Source organism: Magnolia sinica, chromosome 7, assembly GCF_029962835.1.
Source record: "Magnolia sinica isolate HGM2019 chromosome 7, MsV1, whole genome shotgun sequence".
In the NCBI taxonomy this organism is placed as follows: Eukaryota; Viridiplantae; Streptophyta; class Magnoliopsida; order Magnoliales; family Magnoliaceae; genus Magnolia; species Magnolia sinica.
This window is the reverse complement of record NC_080579.1, coordinates 13,060,700-13,086,184: the sequence shown is the minus strand read 5'-3', so window position 1 is coordinate 13,086,184 and position 25,485 is coordinate 13,060,700. Positions and strand designations below refer to the sequence as shown.

Below are 25,485 nucleotides of genomic sequence, written 5' to 3'. Positions count from 1 at the left end.
ATTCCAAAGAAAATTGGATTACACACACACACGCGCGCGCACACACACACACACACTATCCCTGTATGAAATCACTAGATTGCAGCCCACAGTATTGTGATCCAAGTAGCTTGGATAGAGAATAGATTTATGGAGAAAGGGTATTTTCATTACATTCAGCCATAACTTCCAAGACCAAATAAGTGCATGTGACATCCATCATCAACGAAGTTCCCTATTGAAAAATCAGTCATATATACTCATCAAGTGGGCCTAACCACAGGAAACAATGTTGGACAATTCAAAGAGAGTTTTATATATCCCTTGTCAATCTGGCCCATCCCTTATAGAAACCAGGCTAGTTATCAGATCTCTCTGCTCCTGTGGTGGTTAGGCGGACCATTGAACCTACATCTTTGACTGTTGCGAAGGTCACATATCGTGTAGACTGTCGGATCCTACATGCCCATCCATCCGAGCTGTCTTTCACATTCATGGGCTAAAACCAAGTAGAATGTCTCCTCCTGATTGCTCATGGGCTAAAACCAACTACAATGTCTTCACCATATCAAAATCCTTCTTTTGATCTGATAAAAGAACATTGGGGAACTTAGAAGGCAGCCCTTTTGGAATCATCTTAAGGAACCGTTTTGAATACATGGGATAGTGTAAGGATCCCTCCTCTTTTAGATAAGGGAATGATATGTTTATCTCATGATTTTCATCCGATATCTCGTCCTCATATCTCTTCCTCGTCCAAATGAAATTAAAATCGAATTTAAACATCCAATTCAAATTTGATTCTCTTAATCTTGAAATATAATTTCCAAAGATAAAAGTAGAAAAAGGGTTACGGAAGGAAACTCATGCGAGGCCCACCCACTAGTGGTTGCTCACAAATGGGTCCCTTGGGCCCATATACAACAAAATGATCACGGTAAGAAACTGATTATATGTCCAGAAAATCACAAACAGATTTGTTTTATCGAAAAAAAAAAAAAAACCAAGGTAGAGGAAGTGTTCATACCTTCATGTTACAAACTATGAAAATGGTCACCTTAGATTTGAATCAATCAGATTCCAGTACATTCCCAGCCAAGCTTGGCTAACAGGTTCGGCGTAAGCACCCACACACTCTGAAATCATGCCAGCTTCTTCAAATAATCCTTTTTTGTGTTTTGAACTCATCCATTGAGGCAAAGATGCTCTAGGGGGGCCTGCAGCTCTGGCAAACTGGCATGAATTAGTTTGAAAAAAGATGACCATGGCCGCTTTCAGTCTTTGGGTCTCCCAGAATTGAAGTAGATGAACTGAATAAGTATCTGGAAAAGCTGTCAAGAATCTTACATCCATTACTGAAGCATAATAATAAGAAGATGAAGAAAAGATTTGCTAAGCACACACGCAGGTGCATACACACCACATGCCACGCGTGCCATATTGGCATATAGGTGCGGAATCTAATCCATCCATCAGGTGGGTCTGATCTTGTACATGTTTTCCCGAAAATAAAATATGGTCCAATCAGCACATGGACAGGTCGATGGGTTAGAAAACTTTGGCCAAGTTTTTCAGAGCCTTACCTTGAAATGTGGCCCACCTGACTAGTTGATCAACCTGATTCTTGGGCTGGAAAATAAATATAGTGGTGCTGTTCTGATGGATGGATTGGATCTTGGACCTATCTTTCCATGAGCTTTATTTCCCTTGCATATGGGCTTAGCAAGTCCCTAATAAGAACAAGACGAAACTTGAGAAAGTCTTAAAATGGTACAAGTGCAGTATCCATGTAAGTTGATCCAAACCTCAAAATTGCTAGACTCAATGTAGATGTAGCTTAGCTTGAAAATCACGCTTAGCAATCTTAAACATCTGATCTTGCCCATTGAATTTGTACTAGCCATTTTCTTGTCAACTGTCCATTTGATGGCTGCAGCTCAGCCAGTTAGGATGTCCAATTGGTGCCTTTCAAGCTACACTCTGTCCGCACTTCGCCTACTATTCGGGCAGTCAGGATTTAGCATGCATGCAGTTCCTTGATGAGTCGCCACAAATTGCCAGATGGAAATACATTTTTTTTTTTTTTAACACGCACTCACACCCCACATGCACCCACACACTCACACCAATGGTTTTTCACCACAATGGGTACTCGAACCCATGACCTCGTGTTGAAACTCATTGCCACACGGAAATATGATCGAAATACATTTTTTAAACACGCACTCACACCAATAGTTTTTCACTACAACGGGTACTCGAACCCATGACCTCGTGTTGAAACTCCTGTGAGGCATGTATTATTGAAATATACATGTAATAATTAAATTTGACTAAAAATCAAGATATTTTAGTAACTTTCTCTGCGAAATTCACATCTTAAAAAATTGCAAGCTAAACTGACTTTTCAAGGATACAAAGGAATCTAGCATAACGCATCCTCCGGCATCCACCAGCCATGGAAGATTTGGTCTGATTTTTGACCAATGCAAGCTGCTCACGAGTATGCTACACAAAAGGAACGAGTCAATTATAGAGTTCATCAATCAAAAGACATTCATTTTAGGAGTTTTGCTAAGCCCACACATGATCAAACATGCAAACTTGGACATGTGTGGTTTGCCCGAGCATTTGAATCCACGGGCCTAGCTAACCCAACTTATCAAGAGAGCTGTATGACTTCACAGCGTGGACCATTGACAATTTTTCTTAAAAAATCAATTGTTTCCATTCATGGGTGCCCACAAATTGAGTTGATTGGCCCACCCGGCTTTCAAGCTAGGTTGTTTGAGTGGTGGGGCCTGTCTGATGCACAGGTGACCCACACACTCATGCCAAGTTGGCAGATGTGGTTGCTTGTGGCCTTAGCAAAACTCCATCCCAGATTGGTGTAGAAACAAGAACACAAAACTAGAACACTTGGTTCTCTTTCGAAGATATATCTGTAGAAAGAAACGAGGGGGGGAAGAAGCTGAGGAACAAACATGTGAAATCAGGCATAGTTACCTCGCCACATATGTTAAATTTCCGACTAATGCAAAGATGAACATTAATGGATTCAGACCCTGCATAAGAAGATTTTGCATGTAGTCAGCACATAATTGCAAACACCCCACAACCCAAGATGGTTTTGAGCCTCTGAGGCATAGTTGGTAGCGGCACATGATTCTGAACATGTGGAGGTAGGGCTGTCAACAGGTTGGGTCCTATAGTACTTGTATGGCTGTACCCAGGCCAACTAGGTTTGGGTCATTTTGGATCCAGGTCTAGATCTTGAGGACTCAGACCCAGATTTGATTGGGTTTGGATACCCAGTGGGTTTTTTGGTCTAGATTTCGAGTTGGTTTTGGGACAAATGGGGGCATGAAATGGTTGGGCCCACCTGATGGATGAATGAGATTGCATACATGTGCCACTTTTGATGTGCGCATGGTGTGTGAACGGGCTCTCTTATATGTGTGGCTTAGGAAACCTCATTTCTTTTGTTAAAATAACCAATATATGGTAAATATATAATCTTACTAAAATTAACTAGACCCAACTTGGATATGAATATGAGCTGACCTCAACAGGTCCATGTGATCGACCCAGCCCAATTTTCAACCCAATTTTCAACCGGGGATTCAAAAGGTGAGATCCAAACTGATTTCTTAATGGGTCCAATAAATGGGATCTGGACCTGTTAAAATCGGGTTGGGTCCATATCCAGGTACCCATTGACAGCACTATGTGGAGGTTGTGGTTCACTGACCCAAACCACTGCTATGAAGGGGTTGATCGCCGATCTATTCATATTGAAAAAGATATTCAACATGGGAGATATAAGGAGAACTAAGGGTGTCACCACCGTAGCCAAAAATAAAAATAAAAATAAATAAAAGCTAGAATAAGTGGAAGATGGGAAAGCTTACCTCAACATTACCCCTTCTAATCTGCAAAAATATTAGAATTTAATGCATGTTAGATTCATTCATACACATCGAATAATGGATAATTAATACCAAAAAAGTCAAGATTAATTAAAAGCATGCAATTAGTGTATAGAACGTCACGAGACATTGTATCATCATTTCCAAGCTATATTGAACATGGACACAAGGCATCAGATAGAGATACCATGAAAGTTAAACAACATCATCGTCATTGACATCGTCATCATCGTCATTATCTAATAAGCCTTATACCAACTACTTGGGGTGAGTTATGTGAATCCTGTTATGTCATATCACTCTACCATGGAACATATCTGAATGTCATATTGTCAGGATTCATGATAAAAAAGTTAAACAGTAGTTTAAAATCCAGAAACGAATCAATATTCATCTGGGTCGGGTCGACTAGAGGACTCGATCTGACTCAACTTAATAATTATAAATTAAAAATATTAGGAAAAATAAAGAATATTTAAAACAGTCATATGTCTCCTTTAAATATTATCAAATAAGAAAACAAATGGCTAAGTACCACAGAGCTTGCAAGTTGAGAGCGTCTGCTCATCTCACAAAGGTAAAGAGTATGATTCCCATTTTGCTCCTTTTCAGCTTTATTCCACACCCAGAATTGAGTTACCTAATGACTCGGCTTGAAATCTCATCAATTTGAGTTGACTCAGCTGTGTTTCGAGTAGGGGTGCACACAGAACTGGTAGAACCGGTAGAACAGGACTGGAACCGACCAGACCGCACGGTTTGGTCCGGTTCTAAAGTGCACCGGTTCCGAAAATCAAAGAACCGGTTAGTTCGGTTCGGTTCTCGGTTTGGGGTTCAGTAGAACCGAACCGGACCGTAAACCGGACTGTAGAACTGAACCCTGGAACCCGATCCCTTGGTCAATAAATATTTAAATTTTTTAACATAAAAAAACTATAGACCATTTCATCAAATGGATCACAACACGAATAGACATTGGCAGCAAAATAATTTTGGGAACAAGAAAGGGTCACAAAAACAAACCATGACAAGATTACTCCCTGTAAAAATTTTCAGTAGAGGAGCTTGGGCTGGATTATAAAAAAAAAAAACCCATGCAATTGGGCAGGATTATAAAAACAAACCATGCAATTGGGCTATATTATAAAAAGCCTAGAACCGTAGAACTGAACCGGTTTTTTACTGTCCGGTTCCAATTCGGTTCTAGGGTGCAAACGGTCCGATTCCGGTTCTAGTTTTCCAGGAACCGTCGGGAACAGTTTGGTTCTGGTTTCACCACAGAACGGACCGAACCAAACCATGTGCACTCCTAGTTTTGAGTCAAGTCAACGAGTTTTAGAACTATGAGTTAAACACAGCCACACATTCGTGTGTGGATATATTATGGTATTGAATAAAAATTATTACTGTGTTAGTTTATGCAATTTAGTTTGAACAGGCACAAGACAGAATGGTGTATTAGTGTATCTATAAATATTTTAGAACTATACAAATAAATAAGTACAGCTAAAAAATAAGAATGAAAGATATATTAAGGTGTCTCCAAGCGGTAAAAAACCATTTTTCGAGAATAATCAATTCTAAGCGATTCATTCCTTGGCAATGTGTGGGCATGTCAGACAACATGTTTTAAAAACAATGGAATTTCATGGTTAGTTTGCAACAAGGGCAGATATAATGAGGGCGGCTAATAAACACTGCTTGACTTAAAAAACCACAAGACCATTTAACGCAAACACATTGAGTCACTCAAAAATAGAGGCTTGCTAGCCCCATAGGCATCCTTCTACACACACCACTACCTGCAGAAACATGTGCCATGCTGGCAGGTGCCTGCTATGTCTCGGGTGGGACACACAAACAAGTCATGGATAAAAAATCAGGCCGTTAAACTTATCAGGTTAGCCACAAGTGTAGGAAAGAAACTGACGGTCTAAAATATCTTGCAAGTTTTTTTATAGACCATCCATTGTTTTCATACACGTGTGGCCTACCTGATTGTCAGCTTTAGCCGGATCATTTACGATGTGCTTCGGACTTGAGATACAGCTTGGATGTCCTACAGGGTAGGACATGAAACTTGTTAGGTTGCAACATGTGTCCACGGATACATGCACATGTAGAGGGGTGCATGTGCATTTAAAGAACCTCCCAGACCGAGGGTTTTTGAGCATTTGATGTAGATAGCAACTGCTTTCGCATGTGTTACTGGATGAGTAATCGAATATTTAGAATAGTTGATATAATCTCTCACATTTAAACAAATCTGGGGAAGCCGTCCACCCATGTAGATCGCTGCCATCGCCCAACCAAGAAAGGTTCCGATGCCACTGCTTCCACTTCCTCGTCTCAAGTTGATTGATGGCCCACTATTGCTCTGAAAATAGCCCAAGATAAACAAAAACTAGTGAATCATATATCCAAGAAAAGTAGCCCAAGATAAACAAGAATTTTAGATCATATATCTAAGAAACCCATTTCCTAGAATCCAATCAAGTATACTAAGTGGGAAGGACATCTCCTCTGACACACATTGTTGGAGCTGTACCTGTAAAACCAATGTGGATCTTGTCCATTGGTGATATGGATGTATTATTGATCTTATTTGTATATTATCATGAAGTTGCAATGCCATAGTTAATATGTGGGAGTACCACGAACTTGGGTTGAAGGAGAGGGATCCCTCTGGTTGTCCTTAGGGAACTTGTGATTGGACATAATGGTCACTGACCAAGGGAGAGTTATGGGCCATGGATCTCAGTATTTATTGTTTCATGACTGCCTAGCAAGTTATAGGACAGACCTGTGGTTACTACTATCATTATTATGTGGTCATCCTGTGTGAAGGGACTGATGATGAGTTATGATAGGTTGTCTCCACCATCAGGTACAATGATGAGTTGGTGTGCCTTGCCCTACCCCCACATATGTGTGATTGTGCAATGGGAATAGGCACTTGGTTTTGGACCCGTTGGACACTTGCATTAGTAGAGGACACTTGCATTAGTAGATCGAGTTTAAGTCTCTAGACCGGGAGGCCCATCATGCCTATACTATGATCAACTTGAGAATGTACCAGATCCCTTTAACTTGAGAACATGTTAAGAGTTCAAAGTCTTGATTACATGTGCTTTGGCTTATTTTACTAGATTATCATGTGGCTTATTTTACTAGATTATCATGTGGCATTATAGCTAGGTACATCCATCAAGGTTTGGTTGAGGCTCACATGGGCCAACGAGGGACTCAACTAGTTGCTTAGAAACTATCTTATGGCTTACATCTTAGGATTAAACATTCATCAAGTGGTATTTTCATTGGGCCCATCACTCAAAAAGGTTTTAAGTGGTTTTACAAATATTTTCAACCATTGAACTTATGTTTTAACTACTAAAAAGGTTTTGTTTGCGCTCGATGATACTTTGATGGTTTAGATCTAAGGATCCACCACTTGATTTGCATGGGCATTGGATTGATGGCGGATGGCCATGATAGTGGAGGGATTGGATCAGATATTAGGCACATGGAGAGTAGGATCACAAGATTCCAATTAGTAGGGATATGAAAGGTTGTAGGGTGTAGAGCATCATGATTGATATCTCACTGAAACTTAACTCCTTATATGTGTGTGTGTGTGTGTGTGTGTAGGAAAAGGTTCTATGCGGCCAAGCTCATGGGAACTTCCCATGAGGTCAAGCTGTGTGGGCGCCACCATGATGCGTGTTGAACATCTACCCCATCAGTCAGATGCACCATTCCATGGTGGGCCTCGGGCTTAAAAATAAAGTTAATCCGTGACTTGAGTGGGCCACACCACATACAAAAGTTGAGAGGGGTTACCCTCCATTAAAACATTCATAATCATTTGTTGGGCCCACCAAGATGTGGTTCACAAATCCAGCCCATCCATTATGTGTGTCCCACTTGGATGAGGGGTCAGACCAAGTTTCAGACACATCCAAATTTCAGGTGGGCCCCGCCAAGTACTTTTATATGTTTTAGGCATGTCTTCACATGATTTTAGATGGTATGGCCCACCTGAGTTCTATATATGGCTGATTTTTTGGATATCCCATAATTTAAAGGGGACCCATCAAATGCATGGTGTTGATGTTCGCACGCATCATGGCGAAACTCGCACAGCTTGACCTCATGGGAAGTTCCCATGAGCCCGACCGCATAGAACCTTTTCATATATATATATATATATATATATATGAGATGCAATCCCAGAGAGAGAGGATGGTGTAGGGAGAGCTTTGGATGTCCCACCCCTTGGAGCATCACTTGGAGGGAAGGAGAGATTTCTCTCCTTCCCTTCCATCACACGTTCGCATGTGTGGGTCCACCAATGGATGGCTCTATGCATCTTTCCTAGCCCTGCTTCAAGGATGACGTGTTGGCTCTCACCTTCTCCTTCACCTGGGATAGATCTTCTAGTTGAAAGATCGGCATTGGCATTTCGACAGTTTCTCAATGGCTTGATCTAGGTAATCCTAGCCATAGGATTATGTTTTTATCTTCTATAAGCTTAATAATATCAATAAGGTATCCTTAAGTTTGTAAATCTAAAATATACGATTTTGAAAATGTTTATTTTCCTCTACATTGGGAAAATCATAACTAAAGTGGTACAAGAGAGATCATGTTTCTTGATATTCGTTAGTTTCTATTTTTTATCACACGAATGGGTGTGTTTGTTTCGCACTATGATCAACCAAATAGAAAAAACCTTAACAAGCAGATGATCAATTGATCTAATTGATTTGAGCAAGCAGACACATGGATTTGGAGATCTAATTGATTTAAGTTACCATGTCACCGATGATCAACACTGAATCCATTATTAATCAGGGCACATGGGGCTTGTTTTATGTGTTTTTCTTCTTTGTGGATGATGTGGGGTGTGGGTGTTAATTCACGGGTTTGAATTATATTAATGGTGGTGATTTTATGGATTAATTAGAAAGTTAAATGTATGTATGGTTCACATGGATTAGTCAATATGATTGTTTCTTGTGATCCAATGAATGCAATTTTTTGTTTTCTCTTAGATCTCATCATGTATAGTGTCCTAGATGGCTTAGATTACACTGGATCTTGATGTACATTGAAAAACCTAGGGTTTCCAAGTCACACCATTGACGAAGATCCAAGGACACATGGCAAACCACTCATGAAGAGAAGAACATAATTGAACCTGGCTTGGTGGGAGCAGCAAGATGGACAAAGGGGTCCTAAGAATGATTTGGAAAAGAATCGAATGAAGGAATTTCCGTATGCGTCAGTGGTAGGGAGCATCATGTATGCTCAAGTATGCATTGGCTTAGACACCAGCATGTGTGAGTGGAAGAGGGAGATATTTTCTCTCTCCACTTTCCTTCCGTGCACAATTTTCCTCTTTTCTCTCCTCTCGTCTTAATGTGAGTTTTCCACAACTTTCCTAATTAGGAAACCTTCCTCTTTCCTAAGTTGATCATGCTAGTTTTCTTCTCATGAGATGATAATACTGTCCATATTAGGAAAGTGTGCAGATACCAACCATTGGGATGTATAAGGCCTACATGATCATGGTATCTAAACCACTCATGTGGTTGACCAACTTTTGGAATGTCTAGGGTCTGTTAGACAGATCCGATCCAATGGAAGTGTCTAGGACGTGCTGGACAGAAAATTAGTGTGGATGTTCACTTTGGACAACACACAGATGGTGAGAAAAAAATGGATGTTTGTGATTAACCATTCGATGATCGGGCCATATCTCTTAGGCTGTATCTTGGTTTAACCTGAAACTTGGTTTGTTTGGACATCTCAATGAGCTCTACGGGATGGTCCAAATGGATCTGATAGCACATGTCCAGATCTGGATCCGATTCGATTGGAGCCGTCGATCTTGTCTTTGATGGATCTTGTTCATTTGAGATCAAATTAGCCTGATATTTGAACTAGCCCAATGGAAGTATGTTGAAGACATCTAGTGGCTCAAATTGGTCGATGGAAGGCCCAATCTACAAAATCTGATAAAGACAGTCCTTTATTGTTACACAATGAGATCTGAGGTGCACATTGTTTTTATTATTTTTGGACATGTTTTGCATGCCTTATATACCTTAATGTGTGTGGCATTGTTTATCCTATGGTATAGATGGTTGCACGGTCATTCTTAATTGTGATGGTGGATGCTACATGATCTTTATGCATGAGATGGGACATCTTTACCGTTGCATGCCTTCCAACGGAAAACTAGAATGATTTTGTTGGTATCATGGTCTATTGCATATTGACGGACACCCCAACTCCTATTATGCCTTTGATACAGGACAAGAGCCCTTTCATAACCTAGAGCATACCACCACATAGGAAGGTTGTTGAACCCCTAGACCAGCCCGTCGCCTGCGTTCTCCCTTGCTCGAGGTGATCCTTGGAAAGGATGGTTGTCACTGCCCATGTGCTAGATGACACAGAGCGGAAGCATGGCATGGCAAAATCTCTGGTTGCATCATGTTATGATGCTTTATCAATTAGTGAAGAAACCCATTCCCATATGACATAAAAAACCTTGGTAATGTATGGTATGGTTAAATGCCATGTTTATCTTGCCCTTATTGTGAGAACAAGGGATTTAGATGTTAATCACATTGGATGTGGAGGTTTGTATTACTGGCATATCCATCTTTCTCCTATGTTATGGGTTAGTTCTAAGGCGTTAAGTGATATTAACCTACTCACTCCACTTTAGGGATGGATGCCTTAGGGCATCTTTTAACATATAGATATTAGATCCCAGTGGTAAAGTGATTGTTCCTTGCTCTTAAGATGAAGGGAACTTGATGTTCATCGTGTATTGTTTAAGATCAAATGAGAGGTCTTAGTCAGTGGAGGAAGCATAAGACATACCATAAACAACTTGATTCAGAGCTCACGCTAGATGTCTTTCATGATAGATAGATCTTGGTATAAGCATGACTTCAGATCCTCTTGTGTGGATGTGTGATTTTTCACTTGTGGTGATGTCTTAGATATCGGATTTCTTTTGTGGATCTTGCGGTAATATTATTTGGTTCTACATGAAAATGCAAGCTAGTTCCACGATGTTCCAAATGTGTGGGAAGCACATGTTTATTTTCTTTGATGGATTATGGAGTTCTTAAATGAACTAGAAGTTTTTGGATGATCGGTGAATGATCACGATCCAAAAGAATTCCAAGTGCATGACAACTCTGGAACAAATGTTTTGCATAGTATTGTTCTGTACTATGGTTGGACTGTGCATAATGGGCAACGAGGATTACCATTAGAGAGACTATATAGGCTTTCATTAGAGGACCGATATGACACCTTAACCCTCTGTGTTGTTGCCAGCCATGTTCTACATGTTATTAAGTTTCTTGATCATGATTAGTTTTAGGGTAAGTAGGAGATTATTTGAATTGTGCCCTGAAAAACTAATGTGGGTCTTGTCCATTAGTGATATGGATGTGTTATTGAAGATCTTATCCTTATATCATATGACCATGGGTCCTAGATGGATAGGTTGCAGTGCCGGAGCTAATATATGGGAGTACCCTAAACATACATAAACATGGGGTTAAAGGAGGGATTCCTCTGACTGTCCTTGGGGAACTTAAGATTAGACACAACAGTTACTAGCTACCAAAGGGAGAGTGATGGGCCATGGATCTTAGTATCCTATTATTTCATGACCGTTAGTGGTTACTACTATCATTATTATGTGGTCATCCTATGTGAGGGGATTGATGATGAGTCAGGATGGAAGGTCTTCACCATCGGGAGTGATGAAAAGTCATTTGCCTTGTCCTACCCCACATAGGAGTGAGTGTGCCATGGGAATAGACTCTTGTTTTTGGACTTGTTAGGCAGTTGCATTGGTGGACCGAGTACAAGTCCCTAGACCGAGAGGCTCATCATGCTTGGACTATACCGATTTGAAGATGTACTAGATTTAATTAATCCTTTTGACCTGGGGATATTTGAGGAGTTGAAGATATTGGTTATATGTGCTTTGGCTCACTTTACAATGTCATCATGTGGTGGTGTAGCTGGGCAGATCCATTAAGGTCCGGTTGAGGCTCACATGGGCCAATAAGGGATCCACTTGTTTTCTAAGAACTTTAGATTTTGGAATCAAACATTCATCTTTTTCGTTGGGCGCAACACTCGAAAAGTTTAAGAGGATTTACAAACGTTTTAAACCGTTGAACTTTCATTTTAATGGTTAAAAAGGTTTTGATCACACTTGATGATACTATTATGATTTAGATCTAGGGGTCCAACACTTGATTTACATGGGGTTTTGGATCAATGGTGGATGGCCATGACAATGGAGGGATTGGATCAGATATTGTGGTACATGAGAGGGTAGGATCACGGGATTCCAATGTAATTGGGAACATGAAGGATGGTAAAGTACCATAACTGGTGTCTCTAAAACCCTAAATCCTTATATATATGTAGAGAGCCTTGGATGTCCCACCCCCTAGCATCACTTAGGGGGGGGGGGGGGGGGTTGGGGTGTTCCTTCCCTCCTCCTTCCACCACCCATGGGTCCACTGATAGGCAATTCTTTGTCTTCCCCAGCCCTACTCTAGGATTGACGCGTTGGCTCACACCTCCTCCTTCTGGGATAGGTAGGGAAGAGATCTTCCAGTTGATGACATTGGCAATTCGAAAGTGTCTTGGCGGCTTGATTAAGGTAATCCTATCTCTAGGATTTATGTTTTTATCGTCTAAAAACTTGACAATATAGAACAAGGATCTTAGAGTTGTAAATCTAAATTATGGGATTTTGAAAACTTCTATTTTCCGCTGCATTTTTTAATATCCTAAGACAACTAACCTGACAAGTTCATGGTACATCCGAACCGTGCATCAGGTAGGCCTCACCATGTAGATGACCTGGCTCAAGTATTAGGAAGATCAAATTATCAGGTGGGCACACATATACTGAAAAGACAGTTCAATAAAAATGGCTGTTTAACACCAACATACATGTGTGGCCCTATGGATGAGTAGACTGGCCTCCAGATCATCTACATGGTAATGCTCATCTAATGCACAGCTCTAATATCCCACATGTGTGCTAGGTTGGCACATGTGGCTGCAAGAAGAGGTGCACAAGAGCTTAGCCAGGCTAATTTAAATATCCAGAAGGAATAGTGATGAATTTTGTATTCAAAGGGTGAATTTGGTTGCACCAAATATCTATTTAAGGGTGCGTTTGGTTGCATCAAATATCACCCGAAGGTATAGAAAAAAAAATCTCCATTTACAATTACAAATACCCTGCCATTTGTTACCTGTAAAAGCTTTCGCCCTACTCGAATGATGACTCCTTCGGGCGGTTTTCTTATAAACGCATTAAATCCATTATTCACAGAGAGGTTGAGATTGAAGCTGCTGAGGAAGAACATCATAGCCGAGAACTAGAAATAAAAGAAAAAAGAAATATTAAATCCCATCTTCTAAAGCCAGAAAGATGAACTCATACCAACATCACTATCTCCAAGCTCACCACACAAAGCATGCTTTTAGTGTTCAAAGGTGGTGCTGATTGCATGGAGACAGGCCCGCCAAGCAAAGGCTCCTCTGTGGAGTTTTGGTTGTTGATAGCGATGGGACATGTTCTTGTATGATCGTGTGCATGTGCTAAATACGATCTCATTGTCGGTGTACGGCTCTTTGTTAGAGATCTCGCTGACCTGGTCAGTTCATTTTCAAATCCAAACAATACAAATTAGGTGCTATACAATGCTTGATTGAATGAATCTCAATGTGATACATGTGGGGTCCACCTTTTATTGATATATCATTACATCTGGTGGGCCCCATCATGGGATGGACAATGCCCACTGTCTCCCCCATTAGATAATCCTAGCCATCCAATTGGACAGTTAAGATTCATACAAAGGAAAGATTTTTGGGTACATCTGATCCAGAATGGGTCATCAGAAAGTGTGATACAAGTCTTTTTGTTTGGGCCAATCAAAGGCTAAGATTGAGTCAAACAAAATAAAAAGATCATCCGATATCAGCTAAGAATTATATGTTCAACAGATTGATGCTGATGGGTTGTTAGCTCTTGATCACTGAAATTACATCAATGCAATCTTCAAGACTCAGACAACTGAAAATGGGTCTTTTGATTTTCCATGTGAGTTCCTACTCACAATCCTTCCAGACTGAGTTTTGCATCTAGCAGCTTTTTGAACACCTACACAATAATCTGACGTTTCTTCATATTTATTGAAAGCAGTTAAGTTGCAAAGTTAGTTACCACTTTTATTTGATGGGGTGCACTCCAGTCATTCCAATACCACCTTACGCCTACGGTGTTATCGGGAAGAGATGGGTCCATGCGACGTATTCACATCATCTAGACCGTCTATCAGATGATTCACCTCCGAGGACCCCTAGGACCAAAAACTCAGCCCAATCCAAAACTAAGCTCAGTCACGGAAAATGTAACAACCTGGGAGGGTACTTTCACCCTTGAATTTCAAAGGCGCCTACTCGAGTCGCAAAATGGCCTGAATATTGGCCTGACCCTTCATATATACTGGATGAAGGGTCTGAACAGCCTTGCTTATATGTACACAACACGGTGGGCCCTACATGCTAATTAACGGCAGCCATTCCCTCTAAATATTTTCCCTGTGCTGTAACCCATCGGACTGATTTTTGGGCTCTATAGGTTTTATGAGGTGATTCATCTTATGTATGGGTTGGATTCCATGAGCACATCACTGGGCCCGACATGTACTGGTACCACTAGAGTGTGGCCCTGATCAGATTGCATGTTATACCCAAAGTGGCTGCAAAGGATATATGAACTTTGATACTTCTGAACAGATCACTAGAACAAATCACTATCACCACTTTCAACAACAGTTTTTCTCCCCCCCTTAAGAAATTCAAACCTTCCTAAGTTTTCTTGACAGTTATTTTTTATGTAGTAGAATTTCCCAAATCCAAGCTTCAGTCATTTTGAAATCAAGGTTTTCACTTCTTCCTAGACAAACTTCGAGAGCAGTTATGCCATTTAGAGTAAAAGGGAAAGAGAATTACATGTAGTACAAGTCTCTTCCAAGGGAACCATAACGAGGAAGTACTGTGGCAGCAACAGGAATTGGTGAGCTTGGTGGATGAAGTCCTTCCACAGCAATGTTAGATCCGTTCGTTGTATTATCCTGGGCCTTGAAGTCATCAGCAGAGCTGCCATTTGGCTCATTTTTAGTTACAATACCTGATTGGTGATGCTTGGAACCCTGCATTCACAAGTAAGAAAAAGCATATGAAATTAATCAATAGGACTGTTTTCCGGACGAAAAGGATGCGGACAGTTAACTAGACTGACTCAGAACTCAGCTGAGTCGACTGGGTTATACACAAAAACAGGTGGTGTGTATGGTCGGCTCAGACCAATTATTTATGAAATTGGGAAGTTCTAATGCAGGGGCATTTTCAAACCGGGCTCGAGTGGGTTGGCCTGTGGGATGAGGGGGCACACTGGGGGTGGGCGGCCTATGTGAGGCAGGTGGCTCGTATGAGGCAGAGCCCATGTGATTTGGGGCCCATGAGGGGGCGGAACCCATGGATTTGGAGCCTAGGAGGAAGGTTCAGCTGAGGACCTAACCCATGGATCTGTGGCCTAGGCTATGAGATAAAGGGATTAATTCGCCATGCTCAATCAGTTCGAGCTTTTAGAGCAAGTGGTTAGTTGTCCTGGGAGTGATTAATAAATGGGCATTTTCACACTGGGCTCGAGTAGGGCATCTTGTGGGATGCGGGGGCACACTCGACGTGGGCGGCCCCGATTAATTCGCCATGCTTTATGCCTTCAGTTGTTCAACTGAGGGCTGTGGCTCAAGATCCAGAATGTTGGTTTATTAGGCCCGGACCTTGGATGAATCATGGCCCAAAAATATCCTACATTAGATTCTCCTAGCTGCCAATATTGGGCCTTTTTTTCCCAGTTGCATGTAGACCATTGCTGCCTCTCTTTTTTTGAGTCACCATTGCTGTATTTCTCTTCTTGACAATCCATTAGTAGGCTGCACGTTGAAAGGTCAGGATTGGTCTATTCATAATATTTCTGAGTCATGGTCCATCCAAAATAGGGACTAACATACCAATGGTCTGGATTACTGAAACTTTGAGTCTCACCCGTATGAACTGAAAACCAGAGGTAGTATGCATATCCTCATGATGGGGATTACATAATTCCAGTTAGAAAATTGTGAAACTAACATAAGAGGATGATTTTTTAAATTGCATCGACAAGCATCCATGCTGTATCCAGTATTGGAATCACGCAATGCAAAACCAGTACCTTCCAAGTATCTGGTAGGGTAAACTCAGATGGATTGGGTCAGGTTGAGGTTCAACCCTAGCCCGACCTGATCCACAAGCTGACCTAAAAACCAACTGAGGTTCCCAACCTGAGCACAAACCAATTCCTCAAGTACTCTTAACAGACCCAACCCGATCCAAATACATGTTATGCCCAACCAAATGCAATACCAGTACCTAACAAGTATCTGGTAGGGGTGCAACTCAGGTGGGTTGGGTTGGGTTGAGGGTCAACTCGAGCCTGACCTAAAATCCAACTGAGGTTCCCAACCTGAACACAAACCAAATTCCTTGAGTACCCTAAACAGATCCAACCAAATCCAAATACATGTTATGTCTATCCAAATGCAATACCGGTACCTTACAAGTATCAGGTAGGGGTGCAACTCAGATGGATTGGGTCAGGTTGAGGTTCAGCCCTAGCCCGACCCGATCCACAAGCTGACCTAAAAGCCAACTGAGGTTCCCAACCTGAACACAAACCAACTTCCTTGAGTACCCTAAACAGACCCAACCTGATCCAAATACATGTTATGCCCAACCAAATGCAACACCATTACCTCACAAGAATCTGGTAGGGGTGCAACTCAGGTGGGTTTGGTTGGGGTGAGGATCAACCCGAGTCCAAATCCGACCCGACCTGAAATCCAACTGAGATTCCAAACCTGAATCTAAGCCAAATTCCTCCATACTCAACCCTAAACAGACCCAACCTGACCCAAATACATGTAATTACGAACCTGACCCAACCTGATCCAAATTTCTCAACTCAAGCCCCACCTGATTTGAAATTGGGTTGGAGTTTTCCAAACTAACCCAACAAGAGGACCCCGACAACCTGGCCCGAACTCAGGTTGGGTCAGTCGGACACGAACCCCAGCTTGCACCCTAGTACAAGAGTGTGTGAGTATGCAAGCAAACGTTAACAAATTCAAAAAAATAAAAATAAAAAAATCAATTTGCATCTAGAACTGATGTAGGTTTACAAGTCAAATACATGAAAGAACATTTAAATGGCAGATGGGAGAAAAACCATATTTTGCGGGATAAGCCTATCTCATAAGTTAAAAAGTTTGAAGGCCATTTGAATGGTAGGTATGAGAAAAACAATGTTACAAATTCTGACCTTGCAAGGTGAGCCTATCTTATTGGCTTTCGGTCGATGATAGATGTGACCATAGTATGTAGTTTGTGCAGCTAGAATGACTGTAGTAGCTGTGTACAGCTGCAAGTAAGAAAGCCTTCAGGAAATATTATGAGGAGGTTTGCTTGAATACATCCTGATTATTTACAATATGAAATGTCAGGGCTTTAGTCTTTGAATCTGGGCTGTCTCCCAGTGATCCTAACCATTTACACGATGAGTCTCACTTTGTATGATGGATAGAAAACAATAAAAATCTTTAAATTGTATTATCTTAACACTTTAAAATTCGGCTCTTTTACTTTGAAAATGGACGCTTACCATAACCTTTGTATAATCAAAGGATTGAATCATTCAATCTGAGATATTTTTTCAGGACTCCACCATCCAAGAGAAGCCTTATCTGATAAATGGTTTGTGTTATTGAAAAAATTCAATTCAAATGGCTACAGCACTGACATATCATATTGTAATATGTTGGGATGTATTTGACCAAACCTCTATATGAGATCAAATCAAATGCCTGAAAAAAATGTTATATGATGTCTTACCATTGCCATGTAATATTGTGTTGGGAGCTGCAAAAATCAAGCAAAATCATATCAATAAATGTTAGGATAGCATGTTTAGCTTGCAAAAAATTCTATGCTAGATGCACAAGGACTGCTGAACTGTGCTTGGAACAAGAAAAGCTAGACTGTTGGTCAGTTTCTATCACTTAACTTATTGTGATTCACTTTCTATACAAGTGGTACATGTACAAGCTCCCTCTAATAGAATGGTTAGGATTGTCAAGTTGGTTTTTGATTTTGAGTATGGCCCATCCAAGGTATAGCCTACTTGATGATTGGCTTCAATCTCACACACGTTTTCCGCACTTACAAAAGTCAAATCACTGATAAGTTGAACAAAAAGAAGTGACAAACATCATAATCTAGATACTTGGTTATTGCTACTAATTTCAAGTCATTGATTTGTTATCTTTTCCTATGAACTGAATAAGAACTAAGTAGCCCATGTAACACCTCAGAATCAATGCAGTAAAGCAAACACAACGGAGCTCTACTGTGCTAGAAATGGATGGAGTTGAACTGCAATCAATGTTCAAAAGCTCATGGCTTCACTCAGATCTGTGCCAACTTAACTCGGTCTGTTCAACCTCCATAAGCCACGCATTGAGTCCAAATGATCATTTCATAAAATTGGACTGGTTGGTGATCGGCCCGGCTGATTCTTATAAAAACATGGTGAATTTTCATTGAACCAGCTGACTCAAATGCAGAAAAAAGGACCAATTTCCCAGTCGATTTTAAGCCTATGGATATTAATGGAAGCTGTGCAATATAACAGGAGCATAGGGGAGGTAGAACTAAAGACACTCTGTTGTAAAAATAGTTAAACAGAGAAAATCAAGAACTTACAGTAGCTGGCTCCAGCATACAGCCAAAAAGATTGAAGAGATCTCTGTGAGAAATCAGACCAAACTTTCAGAAACTGTAACAACATCAAGCTTTTTAGATTAAAGGAGGTATTATTTCTTTCCTTACAAGGTGAAGTATGGATTCAATCGGCAAACATAGTAGAGGTTTTTATTTATTTATTTATTTTAAATCTCAATTGTAAGTAGAAAATAATCATAAAACCTTGTCATGTTATGCCCACAGTAGGGGAAAGATAATGTCTATGGAGGGAACTCCAACAATGGAAAGTACAACTAACTTCAGCACTTGAAAGAAGCAACGGAGCCATGAAAGTACTAGAAAAGGATCGTGGCAGAGATGTGGCAGGGATGTCTGCAGAAACAACCATAAGGGCCTGTTTGGATTTTGGAAATAGAAAAAAAAAGGAAATTATAATGGTTATCCAATGATGGGTTTTTGTTAATTCTATGAGCACTACGGCAATATCAATTCCCATTGGTTCCATTTTTGGGAAATCTTGTTTGGATAGCAAGTGGAAATCTGATATTTGTGAGACAATAGACACATCATATCTCATGGTATGGAAATTGACTATGGAAAAGAGTAACGACTAATATGTTTTTTCGATTGAATTTTTTGCTACCCAAACATAATAAAACGTCCGATCATGGAAAGAGTGCTTCATTTTCTTTTCTTTTCTTTTATCGCAATAAAAACAGGTCCTGAAAGAAAGGGTCTGCACAATCATATTCTAAGAAAGCAGTCACGCAATCATATTATAAGAAAGCAGTTACACAAACATGTTATAAGAAAGCAGTAAAGAGAAGATTTATTTGAAATGGGTGGTTCACTAATCTCACACATGTGGATGGCCCAGCCCCATGAAGGCTAATGTGGCACACGTGCAACATACACGAGTTAGATTGGAAATGCCCCAATATCTAAAGATGCCCAAGTCCAATAATCAGACAAGTCAGCTGATCAGGTGGTTATTGGACAACTCACGTATAACTGTCTTTTGTTCATTGTGGCCCACCTGATTCCTAGGGCAGGGCATCTGCACATTGCAGCAGACCTAAAGATGGCTTGGACATCACAAACATGTGCTACATTTGGCACTGTGAAGGTGTGTACGGAGCTGGGCTATATGTATCGGCATCCATGAAGGGAGATGATAATAGACCTAAGTGACTGTAAACCTCTTCAGCGTAGTAGTAATTACCCGACTATCCATGTCATCAGAAAAACAATGGAAATACCCTCTGTAGATTTCTTCTTATAGTTGGTAATGATTTGAGGAACCTCAGCCACTCCCCAACTGAAAACACTCACCAAACCTAGAGTAAACGAGAATCTGTCCTTCACACCGCAAAGACAATACTTCATGTAGATTCGAGCCCATTCCGCACAATGCTGAGATCTCAGACAGACAGGCAATGACCCTTTAAGAAACCCCATCACGTACAATTTCCCACTTTCAAAGTGAAAAATCTGTTAAGGAAACTGAATCAAGCTGCTTTAGTTCATGTAAACTTCCAGACCAAAATGCCTGAAATAATGGAAAGTTCAATATCATGTGATAGAAGTGTAATGAAAGATGTGGGTTATGATGTTAGAAGAATCCAAAGAATAATGAATCGTAGAAAACAGACAGTTTTGGCTCTGATATGGAACCGTATATATCAAGTCTCCCCAAACTTACCAGCATAAGCTAGAGATTTGGCTTTGAGAAGAATCAAGAAAAACATAGAAAATAGATTTCTAGATCAATGAAGCAAATCCAGATATTCTGAGACAACTTAAGCCTTCTGATTTTACATACAAGGACTAAATAATGATCTTCCAAAAAGATAACAGTCTCAATAAACTTGCCAGGACAAGCTTGAAAATGTCATGTTATGATGAAACAGTAAAAGCCCACCACATTAAATTTTGGCGCAAGACCTCAGGGGCAATTTGGAGTGAGGAAACTGTAGAAACCAGCTTCAAAGTTCTAATGGGATCATCTTGAACGTGTGGACACAATGGTGACCGCTAAGCACTTGAGCTGTCTTCAAGCGGTTCTGCTCTAGAAAAACCTGATTGAAACAGGAAGCAAAACCAAGGAATCATATCTCCAAAAAATCTTAGAAGCTTACTTTCTCTATAAAAATTAGCAAAACCCAGAAAGCATATCTTGAGATGAAGAGTACAAGCAGTAACCGACCATTTAAAAATCTTTAACATAGATATCAGTGTCCCAAAACACCTTTTTTTTACTGTCAAACCATGAAACCCAAAACTTCTTAAATTTCAACCATCTGTTTCAAGTTAAGCTTAGAAATTTACTTCCTGCATTTGAAAAAACAAATAGAAATCATATTTTTTAGATAAAGCATTGAAATAACTAAGAAGGCTATTGACCTTCAAACGGTTTCAGAAAATTCAATCATTTTGGGGGTCAAATTTTGAGGGTGAAGTCAAAACTTACTATTTTTACTAAGTTAAGATTATGGCTATTTTTAGTTTTTTAAGGGTTTAGAGAGGCCTGCAATAGCTTAAAGTCTCTTTGTAAGTCATCTTAGAGAGTTTCAGTCAATTAAGATGTCTTTTACTATTTTTACTATTTTGGAGAGTTACTATTTCGGAAGAGTTATGAGCCTAGGGATTATGGGTTTATATCAGAAATAACCAGTGTGTTGTAAATGGAATTCACCCATTGTCATCAATTTTATTCTTGTTTTTAGAGATTTTCTACCTTGTGGAGCTCCTTATGGATTCAAGAATTATAGACCAGGAAAGACAGTGATCATCTTTGTCCTTTTCTCCACCCACCCGTTACATTAAAAAACCATGAACTTAGAAGCTTCTGAAAAAAAATCCAACAACCATGAAACTTCCTTTCTAGATCAACATAAGCAAAACCCAGAAATTGTACATTGAAATAAAAGAATTCAAAATACAAACCAATCATCTAAAAATCCTCAAAAGCAGATTTCACAATTTCAAGGCTCATGAATGACTTAAAAGACATACTTAAAAGATTTGGAAATTTTCCAACAACCATGGAACTTACTTTCTGGGCCAAAACATGCAAAACCTGAAACCATACATTGAAATGAGAACATTTGAAAACAAAGCGACCATCTAAATTCCTTAAGAACAGAAAATAGTCTCAAGGCTCATAAATGACTTGGGGAAAAAAACCACTTAGAAGCTTTTGGGCACTTACTTTCTAGATAAAAAAGTGGACACTTATCTTCTAGATCAAAACGAGCAATATCATAAACCATCCATTGGAATAGAAGCACTCAAATACAAACCAACCATGTAAAAATCTTTGAGGAAAGCATGGGAAAGGAAATAGTATTTCCCATGAAACTCACCTTTTGTTGTTTGTTAAGCATTTCTTTGTGGGAAACACCATTTCCCACTTTCTATCTTTGTTGGAAAATAACCACCTCCACCCCTAAGAAATGCATTTTCCCAGGGTGGAAGGAAAATGAGTTTCTCAAGGGTTAAAAGCCCAAATGCCCCCTATCCATGTTCAATTGCCTCACATGTGCCAAATGAGACATTGTATATCTTTGGTCATGCCCCACACATGCCACTATGCCACATGTGCCACCATTCATCTTATCTTGTTGCTCACAGGTGTAAAGAACCCCCATGTGCTAATGTGCCATGTGTCACCATCCATCTTCTCTTGTGCCCCAAGTGCTATTGTGCCACATGTACCCCCAATCATCTTACTTGTGACCCACATGCGCCAATGTGGCACACATGCCATTGTCCATCTTCAACCCTCCAAAATGGCTTGTGCCATTGTCCATCTTCAATTCTCCAAATATGGCACGTGCCAATGTGCACAAGTGCCATCATCTAGCTTTAGTGCCCACATGTCAAATATGCCAATGCGTGTCTCCACACGTGCCACTGTACAACTTCAGGCACCACACATGCACCACGTGTGCCGCAATTTAGTTTAAAATGCCCACATATGGTATGTATTCCACGTGACACTGTTCATCTCCAAGCATCCCACATATGGCACATGCCACGTGTGCTAAACTGCTAATCTAACACAAGCTAGTGACTAAAAAAAATTTCAAGAATTTTTATTTTTTTTGTTTTGCCAAATAATAAACTTGAAAAATAGATTCTAAATTTCTATGAAAAGCTTATTTAAAACAAACAAGGAAAACAATATTTCCTATCCCATACTTTTCCTAGAAATAAGGTTTCCCAAGAAACACTATTTCCTTTCACATGCTTTTCATGAATCCAAACCGGCCCTTAAGGGGTCCTTGATCTTACTCCAGTGGTAGACTCTCAGGAGTTTCAACACCTGTTAAGGGTTCAAGTACCCATAGGTGGTGAAATCCCACTACGGCGTGAGTGTGTGGTGGTGTGTGTGCGTGTGTAAAAAAAAAACCGGCCCTTAAGGCTCATCAATTGAAACCTTCTGAAAATTTCCAACAACATATTTTACAATTTCAAGGTTCATCAATAGGGCTATAAATGGGCTAGGCTTGGTTTGTGATAAGATTTGCCTAGCCCATTTAGCTTTTGAGCCTGAAATTTAGGCCCGGCCCAGGTCTGTGAACCTGAAAGTTAAGCCCATGAACGGCCCATTGTACACAAAAACATGTGCAGATTCATGATCGGGTTGATCTCAAATAGAATTGGTTGTTCAATATTTAAGCCCATGCCGAGTCGGTTTACGTTTCAGCCCAAGCCCAGCCATTGGCTAAAAGTTGAACCCAAGGCCAGACCTTGCTTGACCCGAGAATCTGATGAGCCGGTCCAGCCCATTGACAGCCCTGCAGTCATGGCTTTTAAAAAAAATAAAATAAAGGTATCAACAACATATGAAATTCTCCACCAATCATGAAACTTGCTTTAGATCAAAATAGGCAAAACCCAGAAATCATGCATTAAAAAAGAAGCATTCAAATACCAACCAAGCATCTAGAACTTCAAGAACATGTTACAATTTCAAGCCTCATATGGATGATTAAGGGGAAAAGAAAAGCCTCTGAAGATTTGCAACAACAATGAAACTTGCTTTCTAGATTAAAATAAGCAAAAACCGGAAACCATACATCAAAACAAAAGCATTCAAATGCTAAACAACCATCTAAAACTTCAATAACATATTGTCAAACAACCACTTTCTCTAAAAGCTCGAGCCGGATGGTGTATCAATGTATATCAAGGGACTTTAACACTTACCCCCCCCACAACATGCGGGGTGAAACTCTACACGAGAATGTTGGGGGAACCGCGGAAGCACATGAGATGAATCTAGGGTAGCAATCCAAAAGCACCAAGTAAAAGGGAGAAGAACACAAAGATTTTATTATGGAAAAAACCACGGCACAAAGCGATAGATGATCACTATGAAAGCATAAATTACAAAGAGAAAAAGCTTACCTGATTCAAACAACCTCGAATCTCACCCTTGCTACACCCCTTTGAAACCCTAGGAAAATTTAGAAACCCTTAGAATACCTCCTAATCCTGTTCACACCCATCTATGTAGCCTAGGGAAGAATCCCAAATGAAATCGGAAACAAATTTCGTAGATCCGGCAGACCCACAAGATTCTACGCAAAACGTTTCATGTCATCGACACTTAAACTTCGATGACATTGAAAAAATGCCAAAACTACCTAGAGACAAAACATGGATTTTCTGGAAATCTTTAATTACTTGACCTAGCTTCGATGGCATCAAACACATCTTTGATACCATCGAACACTCCTCAATGTATTGAAAAATGGCACCAATATGTCCACCAACCAACAGAGGAAAACCAGGAAATACTCGATGACATCAAGCCAACTTTGATGGCATCAAACCTGTCATCGACAAACTGTTGATTTTACATATTTAAGACATCTATCAACAACTGGGAACATACTAGGCAAGGGTGGAGGGACACTCACTCACACCATAAACAATGGCCCCTCATGGGAGAATATATTACGAAGGCTTATTTGCTGCTCTCAGGATTCAAACACATGACATTCTGCTTTAATACCTTGTCAAACAACCACTTGATCTAAAACCTCGAGTAATTAGAGGATGGTGGGACTTTAATACATATTACAATTTCAAGCCTTATGAACGACTTCAGTGAAAAAAAAAAAGAAGCATAAAGCTTCTGAAGGATTCCAGCAACCATAAAACTTACTTTCTAGATCAAAATAAGCAAAACCCAGAAACCATGCATCAAAGCAAAAGCAGTCTAATGCTAACCAACCATCTAAAACTTCAATAACATATTACAATTTCATGAATGACATAAAAAGAATGTTTTTGAGAGCTTCTGAAGATTGCCAACAACCATAATACTTGCTTTCCAGACCAAAATAAGAAAAACCCAGAAACCATTTATATTGAAATAAAAGCATGCAAAAGCTGGTGAAAACCAAGAAACTAAAAGCTGGTGAAGAGTTCCACATCCAATGCTTATATTTCTAGATGAAATGAGCAAAACCCAGAAATCATATGATGAAATAAAGGAAATTCAAATACTTTAGGAAGAGATGAACAGTGGTTTAGAGGCTCATACGTGGAAAGAAGAAAGAGAAAACCATGGAATTCAGTGCCTGAAAGAGAACAATTTTCAGGGTCTTTGGAGGGAGAGATTCTGAAA

At 40.1% G+C, this 25,485-nt stretch overlaps 1 protein-coding gene across 3 annotated transcripts; it reads right to left on the bottom strand.

Annotated features, from left to right (window-relative positions):
• Nucleotides 1–756: 756 nt before the first annotated feature.
• Nucleotides 757–25,472, bottom strand: LOC131251086 (uncharacterized). Of its 3 annotated transcripts, XM_058251592.1 has the most exons (13): nucleotides 25,303–25,466; nucleotides 20,065–20,391; nucleotides 18,843–18,885; nucleotides 17,973–17,999; nucleotides 17,404–17,502; nucleotides 14,994–15,193; nucleotides 13,441–13,627; nucleotides 13,226–13,351; nucleotides 6,163–6,285; nucleotides 3,891–3,911; nucleotides 2,986–3,044; nucleotides 2,397–2,487; nucleotides 757–1,301 (listed from the first exon to the last, which is right to left on the bottom strand). In XM_058251592.1, exons 2-13 carry the CDS (start codon nucleotides 20,298–20,300, stop codon nucleotides 1,254–1,256), a joined length of 1,260 nt encoding a protein of 419 aa, XP_058107575.1. In that variant the 5' UTR covers nucleotides 20,301–20,391; nucleotides 25,303–25,466; the 3' UTR covers nucleotides 757–1,253. The 3 variants fall into 3 exon arrangements, with proteins under 3 accessions (XP_058107575.1, XP_058107574.1, XP_058107573.1); XM_058251590.1 differs by lacking the exons at nucleotides 757–1,301; nucleotides 2,397–2,487; nucleotides 2,986–3,044; nucleotides 3,891–3,911 and having other exon boundaries at nucleotides 5,591–6,285; nucleotides 25,424–25,472; XM_058251591.1 differs by lacking the exons at nucleotides 757–1,301; nucleotides 2,397–2,487; nucleotides 2,986–3,044; nucleotides 3,891–3,911; nucleotides 17,404–17,502 and having other exon boundaries at nucleotides 5,581–6,285.
• Between the last annotated feature and the right edge of the window lie 13 nt (nucleotides 25,473–25,485).

What these genes read in the sequence shown, in the direction of transcription:
- LOC131251086 (XM_058251592.1), bottom strand. Translation starts at nt 20,300, where the DNA reads ATGGGGTTTCTTAAAGGGTCATTGCCTGTCTGTCTGAGATCTCAGCAT. An exon ending in TAGGGCGAAAGCTTTTACAG is followed by an intron (nt 6,286 to 13,225) that starts GTAACAAATGGC and finishes GGCTATTTTCAG; the next exon opens with AGCAATAGTGGGCCATCAAT. An exon ending in AATTTAACATATGTGGCGAG is followed by an intron (nt 2,488 to 2,985) that starts GTAACTATGCCT and finishes CCTTTTGTGTAG; the next exon opens with CATACTCGTGAGCAGCTTGC.